The sequence below is a fragment of the Chionomys nivalis genome, chromosome 14 (genome assembly GCF_950005125.1).
Source record: "Chionomys nivalis chromosome 14, mChiNiv1.1, whole genome shotgun sequence".
Taxonomy (NCBI): Eukaryota; Metazoa; Chordata; class Mammalia; order Rodentia; family Cricetidae; genus Chionomys; species Chionomys nivalis.
In genome coordinates, this window is record NC_080099.1 from 11,820,662 (window position 1) to 11,835,589 (window position 14,928).

At 50.4% G+C, this 14,928-nt stretch overlaps 1 protein-coding gene across 3 annotated transcripts in view; it reads left to right on the top strand.

Moving 5' to 3' along the window:
• Positions 1–14,928, top strand: part of Ctif (cap binding complex dependent translation initiation factor) — a 253,456-nt gene that overhangs the window by 233,173 nt on the left and 5,355 nt on the right. For all 3 annotated transcript variants that reach the window (XM_057788585.1, XM_057788586.1, XM_057788587.1), the window contains one exon: positions 14,491–14,544. In XM_057788585.1, coding sequence (XP_057644568.1) covers positions 14,491–14,544 — 54 coding nt within the window. The remainder of the gene's footprint in view (positions 1–14,490; positions 14,545–14,928) is intronic.

A 14,928-nucleotide genomic window follows, 5' to 3' on the forward strand; every position in this document is an offset into this window, starting at 1 on the left:
CCTAGCTCGAAAGCAGCTCGCTGTCGTCATGGTTGTTGTGTTAAGACGCACTACATAGCCTAGGCTGAACTTGAACTAGCAACTCTCCTGCTTCCCCTTCCTTAGGACTGTAGACGTGTGGCACCGTGCCTGCCTTATGAGTAAATTGTACATGAATGAGCATGACTGTCCCAGCACAATGTTTTTATGGGCGCTGAACTTTGAGTTTCTTATAATTTTGACAGTCTAGCCAAATGCGTTTTCCTCAGCCATTTAAGAAAGTGAAAGCCGGGCTGGAGCGAGAGCTCCGTGGTTGATCTTTTAAAGGACCCACCTGTGTTCAATTCCCAGCACCCCCATGACAGCTCACAACTGTCTGTAAATCTAGTTCCAGGGGATCTGACACCCTCACAAAGACACACATGCAGGCAAGACACCAAGGCACATGAAAAATGAAAAAGAAAGAAGAAGAATGCATTTTAAAAGATGCAAAAGCCATTCTTAGCTCTGTAGACCAAATGCCCATATAAAAAGCAGAGCCCAGAAGGGCACGGTGTTCTGGGTATTGCTCCATGTGCAGCTACGGTTGTCTTTTGGGGTTGTCACTACTAAGGGTTTCTGATGGTATCTGGGGAATAGAAGTTGAGATGCTATAGCTCATTCCATTCTACACAACGGTGAATTATGTAACGCAAATGGTGGTCACCTATCGCTGAGCACCCCTGGCCTAAATGACCCATAGGATGAGGGCCTCTAGGACCCTGGAGGTTCCTTTACGCTGAAGACTTTCCTTTGCTTCTCCAGCGACGACCATTCCTGAGCTCCACACTCCAGTGACTCAGCCAGAATGTCGCTCCAGACAGCTTCAGTGGTGGTCCTTGTAGCCCCTGCCCATGGGTTTTGCTCAAGCTAGGCAGGCATTCTCCCTGACTCCTCCCTTCTGCTCCTCAGATGACTGTCACTTCCTGCCAGTATGGAGATGAAAAGAGATAAAGTTGGTTGTTGTGTCTGTCTGAAGCTACTCTCCTTCCTGATTATATCTGGAGCACGGGCATAGGCAAGCAGAGTGTGCGCATACCCACAGGTGCACCTTTAAACAGGCTTTTGGTGTACAGCTCACCTCCTGAGAGCCAAGGGTACACAGTGCAATATGAGACTTGACCATGGCCGAGGGATGGGCAGTGGTTCGGGAGGTACCATCCCAGGAGCTATTCAGGATCAACAGCTCCTCCAGACTACCCAGCTCTGCACTGCCATACCTGTGCCCATCTGTCTCCTTAATCCCTCCCCCCGGGATTAGACCCCTGCTGACTTCTAATGCCCAGTGGGCCCACCTCAGCACCTGTTTGCAGGGATGGGACACCCACTTCTGACTGTCCAAGCCCAGAGATGTCTCTGAGTCTGCCAGGTCCCTGAACCTTCCACCTGGGTTACTAAACCAGTTTTCTAATAATGCTTCCCTCCCCCTCCCCCATTCTGTTTCCATCCCCTCTGCCAGCACTGTCGACCACTTGTGTGAGAGAAGCCTCCCTGCCCCAAATAACTCTCTCTTCTTTCTTGCCTGAGCCTCCTCCACACAAGCGAGAAGAGCTCATGTCATTACAGCATCACCCTGTGCCCCATGAAGTCCACTTAGTGATGAGCGATAGATAAGCTGCCCCTGGTGGAGCTGAGCTCGCTGCACACCAGCTATCATCCCAGCCGACTCATGTGGAGTATCTGTCTTCATCCCTGCAGCTGTCCACAGAGGAAGAGGGTATTACTGTCCCTACATTACAGATTAGAAGGCTGAAGCCCAGAGAAGTGAACACTACGTTGTGCAGTCTAAGTGAGTGGCTGAGTTAGGATTAGGACCAGTAAGGATTAGGATCAGTCAGTCTTTCTTTATAGCCTGCATTCCAAGCACTCATCTCCTTGGATGCTGGGGCTCGTTATGGGATGGATGGATGGATGGATGGATGGATGGATGGATGGATGGATGGCTGGATAAATAGATGGGGTGTGGGGGATGGATGGATGGATGGATGGGTGGGTGGGTGGATGGATGGATGAGTGAATGGGTGGGTGGGTAGAGAGATGGGGAATGGGGAGTGGATGGATGGATGGACGGACGGACGGACGGACGGATGGATGGATGGATGGATGGATGGATGGATGATGGATACTTTTCTACCTATGAAGAAGTTGAAGGCAGGACCTACCATACACTAAGCCTCTTGGTCATTGAGGTTCCCTTTGGAGTAGCTTTGCCTCAGCCCAAGCTTTCTTTCAGACCCAGTCTTCCAAGAAGACCAGGTAGGCACAATCCCAGCATGAACAGTGTGAAGAAATCCAGTTATGTGGGTACCATAGGCTAAGATAAACCAAATCGTTACCTCCAGGAACATGCATGAATAGTGAGCCTCTGGCCAAGGACATTAGAGGAGGCATTTGGGAAGACTTCAAGAATGGGAAGAGGGAGAAGAGGAGGAAGGAAGAGAAGTAGGAAGAGGGAGGGGGAGGGTCATGAGGTAGGTCTTGAGGAATCTGGGAAGTGAAGACAGGATGGAAGGAGGTGTAGAAGAGGGAATGGCAGTCAGAAGCTGGAGGCAGGTGAGGACAGGACAGCTCCAGAGGCCTACCGATGAGCTTGGCTAGAAAAAGGCTAAAAGAGGAGAGGGGAGAAGGCAGGCCCTGATGGAAGTGGGCCAGGCAGCAGAAATGCCAAGCTAAGCACTTTGTCTTCTTGTGAGACTCAGTCAGTTGATGGCAGAAAGAAGGCACAGAGACAAAGAATATCGGCTCGAGGATCATTCACCTGAAAAGATCGTCCCAACCATGATAGCCCTGCCCCATCATTAAATTCCTACTCTGCTACTGGAAAGGCTCTAAAGCCAAACAAATTTCCAGGTGCCAATTAAATTCTCTTATCTCTAGGTCTCTGGGACTTGGCAGAATACTCGCTGAATCCCTTCTGAGGTCCCCAAGTGGCCCCAGGCCCTTTTCTCAGCCCAGGCCTGTCTGCCCTTCTGCTGGGTGCCTGCCACTCCGAATGAGCACAATGCTAACTAATTATGCCTTTAGCAGGGCCCTATTATCTCTCAACAGAGCTTACTTGTCCCAGGCCCACCTGTCCTGCCCCATTGGTGCTTAGTTACTGCCTTTACATACTGTTACCCACCAGGGAGCCAGCTGGGCTCTTATCACCCAAGGGACAGCTCTCAGTTCAGCTTCTGCAGTGTGGCTTCTGTCGCCGTACCTGCTCCATCACAGGAAGACCACACCCCTTAACTGGGATGCAGGTAGCTATGGGTCTTTATGGGTTTTAGTTTTTGTTGTTTTTTGAGCAGAGTTGCTCTGTGTAGCCCTGACTGCCTTGAAGCTTGCAGTGTAGACCAGGCTGGCCTCAAACTCACAGAGATCCGCCTGCCTCTGCCTCCCAAGTGCCAGGATTAAAGGTGTGTCCATCACCCCGTCTTTATGTTCATTCTTAAGAGCAGCAAGCACATGTTGCCATGTGGGAGAGAATAGTTTAAACAAAGTGTTTTGGTTTGTTTGATTTGGTTTTTCTTTCCAAATGGCGCGTTCCATGGCAGAAGAATGGGTCAGCATGGGACGACTTCTGTCCCTCAAGGTCCTTGTCGGTCACTTTCGCACCCCACTCCTGTAGCATCAGGTTGTGACTCCTGCCACCGGAAGAACAGACGGCAGTGTGTTGATGTAGGCCTGCCACAGAGAATCTCTAAGAAGCTTCTTCCAGGTGGGTCCAGGCAACAGTGGATGGAACAGCCCACCAGAAATGACCTCTGTCTATAAGTTAGGGCCCCGAGGCAGAGGGTGGATGGCCCTCTTTGCTGCAGGCTCCTCAGGTTAAAGATATGAGAAATCTCCACTCTCTTGAGGTCACCACCCCGCAATCTCTAGAGCTTAAATCTATCTGCCTGGCGTTGTGAAAGGGAACATCACGCTCCTCAAGGAGGCAATGCTGTCTCTGAGCCTCCACATGCAGACAAGAGGAATGCAGGAGGGAGGAGGGAACTGGTAGGAGTGTGACCTGGCTAGTGCCCTTGCAGCCTAGTGACTCCCCGGTGGCTAGATAGCAGCAGAGCCACCCCTAGGAAGCTCACTCCTTAAGAGGAAGGACAGTTTCGCAAGTGAAGGTGGACCTGGTGAGCTGCCCATCGGGCCCTGGCACGGCACTGGGCCTGTTAGGAAATCAAGGAGACACTGCGTCTCCCGGGCAGGCGCCACTTCTCACTTGCCCCAGCCCTGCTTGCTTCAGGCGCTGGCTAAAAAGCTGGGCAGGTGGCTGGGTGCCCTCTGCCACCGGCCTGGTGCCCGGGAAGCTACAGCTACAACTTGGAAAGTGTCCCCCTTCTGGGTCCCACTGGTAAGGCCAGGGGGCTATCAGGGACCGTGTCAGCAGGAGGGCAATATGACGTTTGGGGAAGGATTCCAGACTGTTTCCTCCAGCCAGAGGCTGAGCTCCAACACCCTCTTGTCCTTTCCTGTCAAGTGGGGACTCCTCTGTACACACACAAAAGAAAACCCCACCCAAGATGCCCCGCTCCCTCCCACTTGAAGATAAAGGCTTGCCTCTTGGTCAGTCACTGCCTTGTTATCACCGAGTCGTGAAGGTACACGAAGCTAATATTTTAATATTGTATGTTTGATCCTGCAGAGGGGTGTGGGGCAGGAAAGAGGGTGTCATCTTGGGGTCTACTTTTGAACCCTCTGGGCCTGTCACTCAAATGAGATGTTTCTCAGAGGAGACACAGCCATGGGAATAAGTTCAGGGTCAGTAATGAGAAGAGTCCAAGGCCAATGAGGTGGGCTGGAGATGGCTGTAAGTGAGCCAGGGGCTGTAAATGATAATCAGCACAGTACAGACCCTGCTCACTTCAGGGATGAAACCTGTGAGGTAGGCGAGCTTGTCTGAGAATCTTTCCTGTTTCATAGGCTTTGAAAATACAGCAGCGTAGAAAAATGTGAGATCCCCAGAAATCTATGATCCCCAGCTCAGCTCACAGAACCTTGACTGTGAGCACCTAAAGTCCGCCTAGCCCTTCAGCTTTCCCGTGCGTCGTGTGCCACTCCAGATCTAGGAGACATCCAGACTTGTTGCTAGGGATGCTCCTTGGAGGCAGAGGACTAGCCTGCTTGACTCTTCGACATCTTATTCCAACCCAGCAGCCGCTCATTCTACAGGCCAGTTGCTATGGGAACTATAACCTTGAATTTCCTGGCTCTGGGGCTGTGAAAATCACAACCTGAACCTTCCGTGGATGTGGGTTTTTCGATTAATTTCCTGTTTGATTGTTTACTTTAGAAAGCGGAAAATGCCTTTGCAGCAGCTAGGTCCCTTTACCCAGAGGCAAAGCCAGCTCCCTCACACCCTCCCTGCAAAGCCAGCAAGGTCAAGGCCAGGCCTTAGGTGGGTGGAGGTAGGGGAGGCAGGGGCCAGGGCAGGGAGGAAGCCCAGCTAGGGGCAAAGAGCAGCCTGGCCTCTTTTAGCCTTTTTCTTTGCGGGGTCCCAGAATGGTGCGACAGACCCAGGAGCTGCAGCTTTTGTCCTAGTTGGGGAGTCTGGCCACCCAACCAGAGCCCCAGGCCTGGCCCCTAGCCAGCCTTAACCCTCCCTGACTCAGAGAACCATTCGGTGCTGAGTCAGACCCAAGCTGCAGTTACTCCATTCCTTCAGAGGGTAATGTGAGGGGTGACAGCCAGCGATGGCCCCAAGTGCCTGGCTCCCTAGGCTAAGCCGCCCCATGGGCAGCTGAGAGAATGCCTGCTTTGTTGTCTCTGTTTGCTGCAGCGGAGAGCAGTGTGTTGGTGTTGCCAGTTGCCATGACTGCATCCCAGTCTCTCTGTTCCTTGTGTGGGGACTGACAGGGAGGTGGGGGAGAGGAGACGGGGGGGGGGGGGGTTGGGGAGGTTAGGGGGTGGCAGGCAGACTCAGGTAAAGCCCAGGGTACAGGTATCCTCCTCTCCAATGGTAGGCATCCCACAATAGAAATTGGCAACCCTGAGCCTTCCTTCCCATCTGCATGCTCAGCCTCAGAGAGAGGCAGGAGCTCTGGCCCCCACTTGATTAGTGAAGACTCTGAACCCAGGGCAGAAGTGGAGTAGCCTTGTCTTCGTGGGCCTGTGAAGTACTCTCCAAAGCAGGGCCGTTTGGAGAAGGGAGGTGGTGCTGCTGCTGATTGCTTCCAGATGAGAGGCAAAAGCTGAGCGTGTCCTAGCAAACCAGGTGTGCAGTCACCCACCTCTCCTGGCCTCTCTCTTTCAGCCTAATTCTGTGCCACTCACCTCATAGCAGTAGCTAAGCCACTTGGACTTTGAAAGCCGGACTAGACCTGGGTTCAAATCCTATTTTCCTACCTTCTGAGCTCTCCAGGGGAAGTTATCTTTTTTTTTTTAATATTTATTTATTATGTATACAATATTCTGTCTGTGTATATGCCTGCAGGCCAGAAGAGGGCACCAGACTCCATTACAGATGGTTGTGAGCCACCATGTGGTTGCTGGGAATTGAACTCAGGACCTTTGGAAGAGCAGACAATGCTCTTACCTCTGAGCCATCTCTCCAGCCCATAGGGGAAGTTATCTTGCTTCTAGCCTGTTTCTGCCCTTTTAGCATGAGAAATTATGTTGTGTCTAACTGGGCCGGGAGGATTTTAAAATGTCCACAAGAGTACCTAAAACAATCACCGAAAATGTCGAGTAGGTTACAAGTGAGGCACCCAGAGGTGATGGGCAACACTCAGAAACCCACTCTGAAAGTGGGGAGTCTGAGAGTTACCTCCAGTGTTTCCTGTTCACCCTGGAAGCAAGATGGGTGGATGCTGGGGTAACTCGAAACGGAAAAGAGTTTCTAGAAAAGGGACTGGGAAGGGCACCACAGGCAAAGCTGGGAGGCATTGGCTGCAGATTGGTTCCACACACGGCCCCAGGGATCCTGAAAATTCACAGCTCCTGGAATTCTGAACAGTGACCCTCCTATCCAGGCCAGTGACTGGGGTTTGGCCTCCAAGAGCAGCCACTGGAGCTGTGGCCCCTGGCTGTGGTATTCACAGAAGGATTCAGTGTCTGCTCAGAGACCCGGATTGTTTCCACTCCCCTGGGCCAGCCGTGGAGCAAAGCACTCCCCCCGCCCCCCCCCCCCCACAGTGTGACATTTAGTGTGGCCACTTTGTAGGGAAGGATTGCAAGCTCGGCAAGAAAGGAACTAATTATTCCCGCTGGGCGCCTGGTCCACAGCTAGGGTGTCTGCTAGCCTCCATTAGAAGGCTGGCAGCCAGGCCTCAGGCACAGGCTTGGACTGAATGCCAGGGCAGAAGTACACACTTCCTTGACATCTGACCCTGGCCACCCTACCAAGACTTCTTGTTAGAGTAATAGACAAGTGATATTAGGGGAAATTTCCCTCTGGGCGGGGGAGAGGTGGTATCTGAAATGTAGGCAGCATAGATTGATAATGATAAGAAATGAACATGTAGCATGCTAACGCTATAGCTTTCACCACGGGGTAAGCCACAAGAGCATCTACATAGGCGCCTACACAGCCCCTGCCTCATCTGCATAGGCACCTACACAGCCCCTGCCTCCAGCTCTGAGAGAGCCCTTCTCTTGTGGGCGCAAGGCTGATCTTTGTACTTGATCTTCCTTTTGCTTAACTCTGTCTTATCTATTCCAATCTGAAACTTTTAAACAGGGCTATGGATCCTCCTGTTTCCACACACATTCCTGTCAACCCAATATCATTCTCTTTCTCTTGATCTCCTCTCCTTCTCTTCCATAGACAGGCTCTGAAGGAAAACAAGGGAGTCTGGCGAGAGGAGAAAGAGGAAGATGGGGGAGGTCTCCAGTGAAAGAAAGCAGCTCTATACTTTCTAGGTGTGCTTGGGACCTCCCTCCCACTCTCCAGGACCTATCCCCAGCTTCTCCCTGCCTCTATCACACACTGATGTCATCATGACAAAGGTCGCCCTTTCTTTCCTAATCACTCGGTCCAGGGCACTGTGGTCATTGTCCATCTTACTTGACCCCTACAAGCATTTGACCTGTTGACCTGTACTTCCTGGAAATCTTGCCTTCCGTGACGCTGCTTCCTCTTGCTCCACTTAGCTCTCTGGCCACCCTCCTCTTCCTCCCCTAAGGTTCTTCCTCTCTTCTCCTTTTAGCCATTGCTGATTCCAAGGTTAGAGCCCTCACCTCCTTTCTCTTCTTATTCCGTGTATTCTCCAGGTCTTTTCACTGGGTACTGAGCCAGGTAGCCGCTCTCCAATCATCCTCCAAGACCATTGCTAAGGACCATGAACTCAGCATTCCTAACCCTGAGCTCATTGGCTCCTGCCTTCCCACACTATTGATGGAATTGCCATTTATGCAGTTGATCAAGCTTCGAGCCTGCCACACTCGCTGTTAATCTATTCTCTCTTTTTGACAGGATCTTTCCTTTATGCCTGGCTCAATCCAAGCCACCGCAATTCTACATGACAGCCTCTCACCGGGCTTGTTGCCTCCAGGCCCGGCCAGGCCTCCCAGGACTCTGAGGTTCTCGTTTATTCTCTACTCTGTGTAAGAAAGGATCTTTGTTAAATGAAAATATCATCTGCTAGTCCCCCATTTAAACTCTTTCAGGGGCTCTCCAGAACTTTGAGATTTAACAGAGAGAGAGAACTGGGTAGCATGACAGCCAGAGCCTGTTAGTATGCAGCCCTGGCCTTGTTTGTCATGCTACATCCCCTATCCCCAGTCCTGTGTATGTTAGGTGTCTTGGCACACTGTTGGGACACTAGTCAGTGCATTAGTGAACTCTTCTTGCTCATAGTCTTAGCTTGTGTATATTCTTCTTTGCAAAATGCCTAGACTATTCTCCACTACCACCATTCACTCCATGATTCAACCCCGTATGCCTGGCAAAAGTCTCTCAGAAGTCTTATTATCCTTGTATTTACACTATGTTGTGTTAGCATACAGTGGATGTTCCTTAAATGTTGATGTAGGTGGAATCATGCACATATGGATGGATGGTTGGGTGGATGGATGGATGGATACATGCATGCATGCATGCATGCATGCATGCGTGGATGGGAGGATTGATGGGTGGGAGGGTGGGTGGGTAGGTGGGTGGATGGATGCATGCATGCATGGATGGATGGGAGGGTGGGTGGGTGGATGGGTGGGTGGTAGGTGGATAGATGGATGGGAAGATTGATGGGTGGGTGGGTGGGTGGATGGATGGATGGATGGATGGATGGATGGATGGATGGGTTGGTGAGTGGGTGGGTGGGTGGATGGATGGACGGATGGATGGGAAGATTGATGGGTGGATGGATGGAGGGATGGTGGGTCGATGTGTGGGCAAATGAATAGGTAAGGATGAGCAGATAAAGTTGATGAATGGGTAAACAAATGGATGAAAGGATAGAGTATATTGATGAATAAACAGATGTCACCAGTGCAATCAAAGAACAGGCAAAATCAATTTGATTTTGTGAAAGCCCAGGTTGTCACCAGTCAGCAGAATTGAGAATTATGAGTTCCAGCTTTCCAACTAAAAATTACCCAGTCTCAGAAAAATGAAAACCATTCTCTATGGAAGAGGATGCTGACCCAGGACTCTGAGCTCTGTGTACCTCTGCTTAGGCTCACTGGCTGGCCAGCTTATGCAAGCCATTTAACTACTGAGGCTTGGTTTCTCTGTCTATTAAGTAGAGATAATAATGCCCATGGCCTTTGCTTGTCTCCACAAGAGTGTCACGAGGGTACGAAGTGTGTTAGGATCTGTAGGGAAGATATATGTTTATAAAGATATAAATGTAATCATAATAATAACACCTTGTGTTTGAACCAGGCTCTGCAGTTTTCAAAGCTCTTGCCTGTATATTATCTCAGTTGACTCTCAAAACAGTGAGACAGATAGTATCCCCATTCTCAGGTGAGGAAACTGAGGCATAGCGTGATTAAGTGGCATGCCCTGGGTCACTCTTGGTGAGTGGCATATCTTGACTCCCCGTCTGCTGCACGTTTTTGATGATAGCTTTTCTTGGATGGATTATCTGTCTCCCTGAACAGAGAGAGCCAGACGTAATTGACCCTCTTCTCGATGACTCAAGGTCATTACCACGAGTATCAGTTCCTGTGTTGTCTTTTAGACTCAGCTGAGATACAGGTTCAAAGCCAGCAGAGGCATAGGATAGGTAGGCTCTGCCAACTAAAAGGTACCTGTATAGTGCAGGCAGCTGCGTGAAGTCCCCAGTTCAACATCCCATCATTCATGTGCTGGGACTGTGTCTTCTTTTCTTTTCTTCCTCTCTCTTTCCAATGTCAGTGTTTGCCCATCTCTAAAGTGTCCGCCACCTCTAATCCTTTGATCTCCTTTTTAGTCTTCCTGGCCTTCAACTTCTTCCACGCTTTGATTTTGTCCTTACAAGCCTTAGTCCTTCCATATACACAGCCAGCCAGTCAGGGTGTCCTGCTGGACTCCGGTCTCCAGCAAAGTAGCCAGTGTACTCTATAAACTTACTTATCCGGCATCCTCCTTGCTTTCCCCGGCCCACGCAGAACCAACACTACTGAGAGTAGGTCAGGGCCGCATTAGCTGTAGCATTTGAGGCAACTGGGTCTGTTCTCCCAGACTGCAGGATACGCCTGTGGAGAGCAGGGGTGGTCAGGAAGGGCTGGTCAGCATGCCTCAGGTTGACACCCTATCTACTGAAACGCAAAGCTGTGGTTTACTTGCTCACCCCTACCATCCCATCAAGAAAGCCCTACACTTCCTTCTGTCAGCGCCTTCTTTCTCTCCCTGCTGGGTGGCATCCCAAAAGCCAGCCTGGTTCCATCCTGGGCACGCCTTGGGCAGCATGCCCATGCCCCATGGCCCTTCCCCGGGGACTCGGGGATGCTCTTTCTCTAGTTGCTGTCAGGCCTCCCACAGCCTGGCTGAGCACCTCAGCTTCTTCTCCCTGAGGGAGGATGTGATGGGTGTGCCCACAACAAGGCTCCGGCAGAGACAATAGCACAGGAATGCATTCGCTTCCTAACAAACACTGTGTGGGCTCGTACAATTGCCTTGGATTCTCATCCAAGAAACACACTTCACGGTGCAAGGGTGCGGGTGGCTTGCCTGCCCCAACCCGCCCACATCCCTCTCTATGCCAAAGACTTGAATGAGGATAGCCTCTTTCCCACCCAGACCTTCACCCCAAGACTGGCCCACGCTGGTCCTCCATTGGTGCAGCCCTTCTTTCTAAGAGTGAGAAGGACAGTGTCTTCTCCCAGGGGGCCCTGCTCAGGTCGCTGTCTTTTTTCTTTTCTTTTCTTTTCTTTTCTTTTCTTTTCTTTTCTTATAGCCAGTTTTTTGTTATAGTCAAATATACATAATATTTACTATTTTCAGTATACTTTTACAGAATTAAACCCATTCACATTGCCCTGTAATCATCCCTACCAGCCACACAGAGTCTTTTTATTTCCCCAATTGAAAACCTGTCTCCATCGAATAACTCCCCATCCCACATCCCAATTCCTGTTAGCTACCTGCTTTCTTCCGCTATGAATTTGTCTGTTCTCAGGATCTCATAGAAGCAGAACCAAGCTGTATTTGCTCTTTTGTGCCAGGCTCCTTGCATTGAGCAGTATCTTTTTTTTTTTAATTTATTTATTTATTTATTTATTTATTTATTTATTTATTATGTATACAATATTCTGTCTGTGTGCATGTCTGCAGGTCAGAAGAGGGCATCAGACCTCCTTACAGATGGTTGTGAGCCACCATGTGGTTGCTGGGAATTGAACTCAGGACCTTTGGAAGAGCAAGCAGTGCTCTTAACCGCTGAGCCATCTCTCCAGCCCCCATTGAGCAGTATCTTGAAGGTTGGTTGAAGTGATGGCACCTGCCACAGCTCCTTTTAGAGCTGAATAATACTCCCTTGTCGCGATGGATCATTTGTTTACCCTTTTCCCCAGTAATGGACACTTGGATCTCTCTGCCTTTGACTGCTGTCAGTCATAGAGCCATGAAGACGTGGACAAGCATTATGTCTACTCCGGTGGCCACTCCTTTTTTGAGACGAATCTTTGAGTTCAAGCAACCATCTCCTGAAAAATCTCAAGTAGAATACACATAAATAAGAGAAGTGCTTGGCCCCTCAACATCCAAACAGGATTCTCTGACCCGAAACCTAGCTGTCCTTCTGGGAACCTAGACTTGAAGAAAATGGGACACGGATCAGGAAATCTGGGCCAAGGTGGAAGAAGGGGAAAGTTCCATAGTTGGAAGGATGTCTATGAGGCCAACAAAGTCCGTGAGTGACTGCACCTACTTCATCACTGAGGATGATAGGGCCACTGATGGGTGGGTCTGGGCAACCTGGATGGATATACACAAAGGGGTTCCAGAAAGGGAGTCCTCATTGGTTGAGGCGGTGAGCCTCTTGTTACCACAAAAAAAGCAATGGGGACTTCCTGACTAGCCACAGAGTGGAGCAAGGCACCCTCAGAGGTCAAAGAAGGAGGTTGAAGGAGCTCTCTCTGCAGTCATCACCAAAGGGTCTAGGCATCCATGTCCAACAGGTAGCACCAGGGAGCCAGTCTGCATCGAAGGGGTGAGCAGGTGTCTTCTTCCTTATTTTTTGAGACAAGTTCTTTAAGTGAACCTGGAACTCACTAATTAGGATAAACCAACAGGCCATTGAACCCCAACTCCTGTCTCTGCCTCCCCAGGACTGAGATTACAAGTGTGCCCCATCAAACTTGGCATTTTGACCCAGGTTCTGGGGATCCAACAAGGCCAACACTTTACCAACTACGCTGTCTCCCAGCCTCTCCTTCTGGTATTTTCTGTGCACAGCCACAGTGAAGACGGGAGGATGAAAGACACAGCCCTCTGTAACGTCCTTGAGAAAGCCCAGCAGGCCTGAGCAACAGGCCCATCACACAATGTGGTTTTTGGCTTAGCACAGACTTTCCCAATAACCAAGCAAGAGATAAGATCAGAAGAAAGAACCCTTCCACAGCTCTGCTTGGGAGGAACACAGGCCCTGGCAGGGTAGAAGTGGTACTGTGGTCTGTAGGGAGCCCGGGACACAGTACAGTCACAAGGATGAAAGGGAAAGAGTAGAGGAATAACGGAAGGAAGATGGACAGGCCGTGGAGCCTCATCCTGTCATAGAAGGCCAAAGGCAGGCAAGCGGGCTCTGGGCAGTAGAAGAAAGGAGGAGGAGCCGTTGGCTCAGGGGTCAAAACACTCTGCTGACAGGGCTCGAAGCTGCCTGAGGCTTTCCCTGCAGCACTACAGGAAGTGGGAAAGGCCACTTTCCATGGGTAGAGATGGCACATAGTAGCCATTGCTTCTCAGGCCCTGGCTCTTTAAGGAATTTCCTACAACATTACCTCACTTGCCACTTGTTCTTCGAGACAAGGTTTCGCTGTAGCTTTGAAGCCTGCCCTGGAACTAGCTCTTGTAGACCAGGCTGGCCTCGAACTCAGAGATTCGCCTGTCTCTGCCTCCCGAGTGCTGCAATTAAAGGCGCACGCCACCACTGCCCTGCTAACCTGGAAGACTCTTGTGGGGAGATACTGCAGACCCAAAGAAGTTGACCTCAGGAGGAAACATGACCCAGGCACACGCCTGCATTGCTGTGGGAAACCTGCCTCGAGTAGCTACCACAACCACCTTCATCTGATACACAATGAGCTTCCCTTTCACCTTGCCTCCAGACCCCAGTTTTTCCTCCTTCCTACACAATGGCCAACACCGCCCCCCCAACAGTCTCCAGTTGCCTCCCCTAGAAACCACATCTTCTGCCCTCCTTGTAATTTCAGTAGCATTTTGTTTATTTATTGTGATTTTATTTTTTTATTTATTTATTTTTTTTTTTTTGGTTTTTCGAGACAGGGTTTCTCTGTGGTTTTGGAGCCTGTCCTGGAACTAGCTCTTGTAGACCAGGCTGGTCTCGAACTCACAGAGATCCGCCTGCCTCTGCCTCCCAAGTGCTGGGATTAAAGGCGTGCGCCACCACCGCCCGGGTTTTATTGTGATTTCTTATAGTACCTCCAATTTGTTTAGGCATTTGAAACAGGGATATCAGGAATTCGAGGTCATTCTTGGTTATATAGCAAGTTCAGGGCCAGCTTGGGCTACATGAGCTTCTATGAAAAAAAAAATTTAATGGTAAATTTTATGTTAAATGAGTGTGTCTCAGTTTCTAAAGAGAGACATTGAGTGGACAGGTTGGATAGGTAGAGGAAAACGTGGTGGGATGTGGTCCAGCAGGCCTGGCCATGGCCTTGATTGGAAAGCTCTCACCGAGAGTGAGTCACAGCGGCTTTGACTTGCACTGCTGCACCAGTGGAGAAGAAACTGATGACTGAACTCTCACCCATAGCCAAGCCCTGGCTCCTGACCCAGTAGAGAGATCAACAGCATCAAAGCTGGGTCAGGAGTGAGCAGGACGGTGACCCACCCGCCGGGCTGGCAGCTGATGCCCAGCCTCACTGTCGTCTTCTCTGTCCTCTTTTCTGCAGCTCTTACAGTCTCAGGATGTGAAGGAAGATGCTGTCCTCTGCTGCTCCATGGAGGTGAGCTGTGGGCTCAGGTGGCCGAACCCCAGATGCTCACCAGTGGAGCAACCACTGGTCCAGGGATGTCTGCGGGCTGTTCATGGGCTGTTCTCTAGAGGAATCAATACAGGCTGGCACTGTCCACTTCCCATCCCAAGACCTTCTGCTATTTGGATCAGGCATGCCACACTAATGACTTAAGAGGTTGCAAGTGATCTGCTGCCCCCAAAGATGCCCCTTCACTTCCATGGCATGTCATTAGGAGAAGGGGCCAAATGCTTGATTGAATCTCCTCCATTGGCTTAGCCTCTTGGAAGGCTCCCGATCTCAAGATGCAGCCACTGAACACTGAAACTTCTGGAAACTTTCTTCCAAGGCTGGCTGGGTTCTGGGGCAGATCCT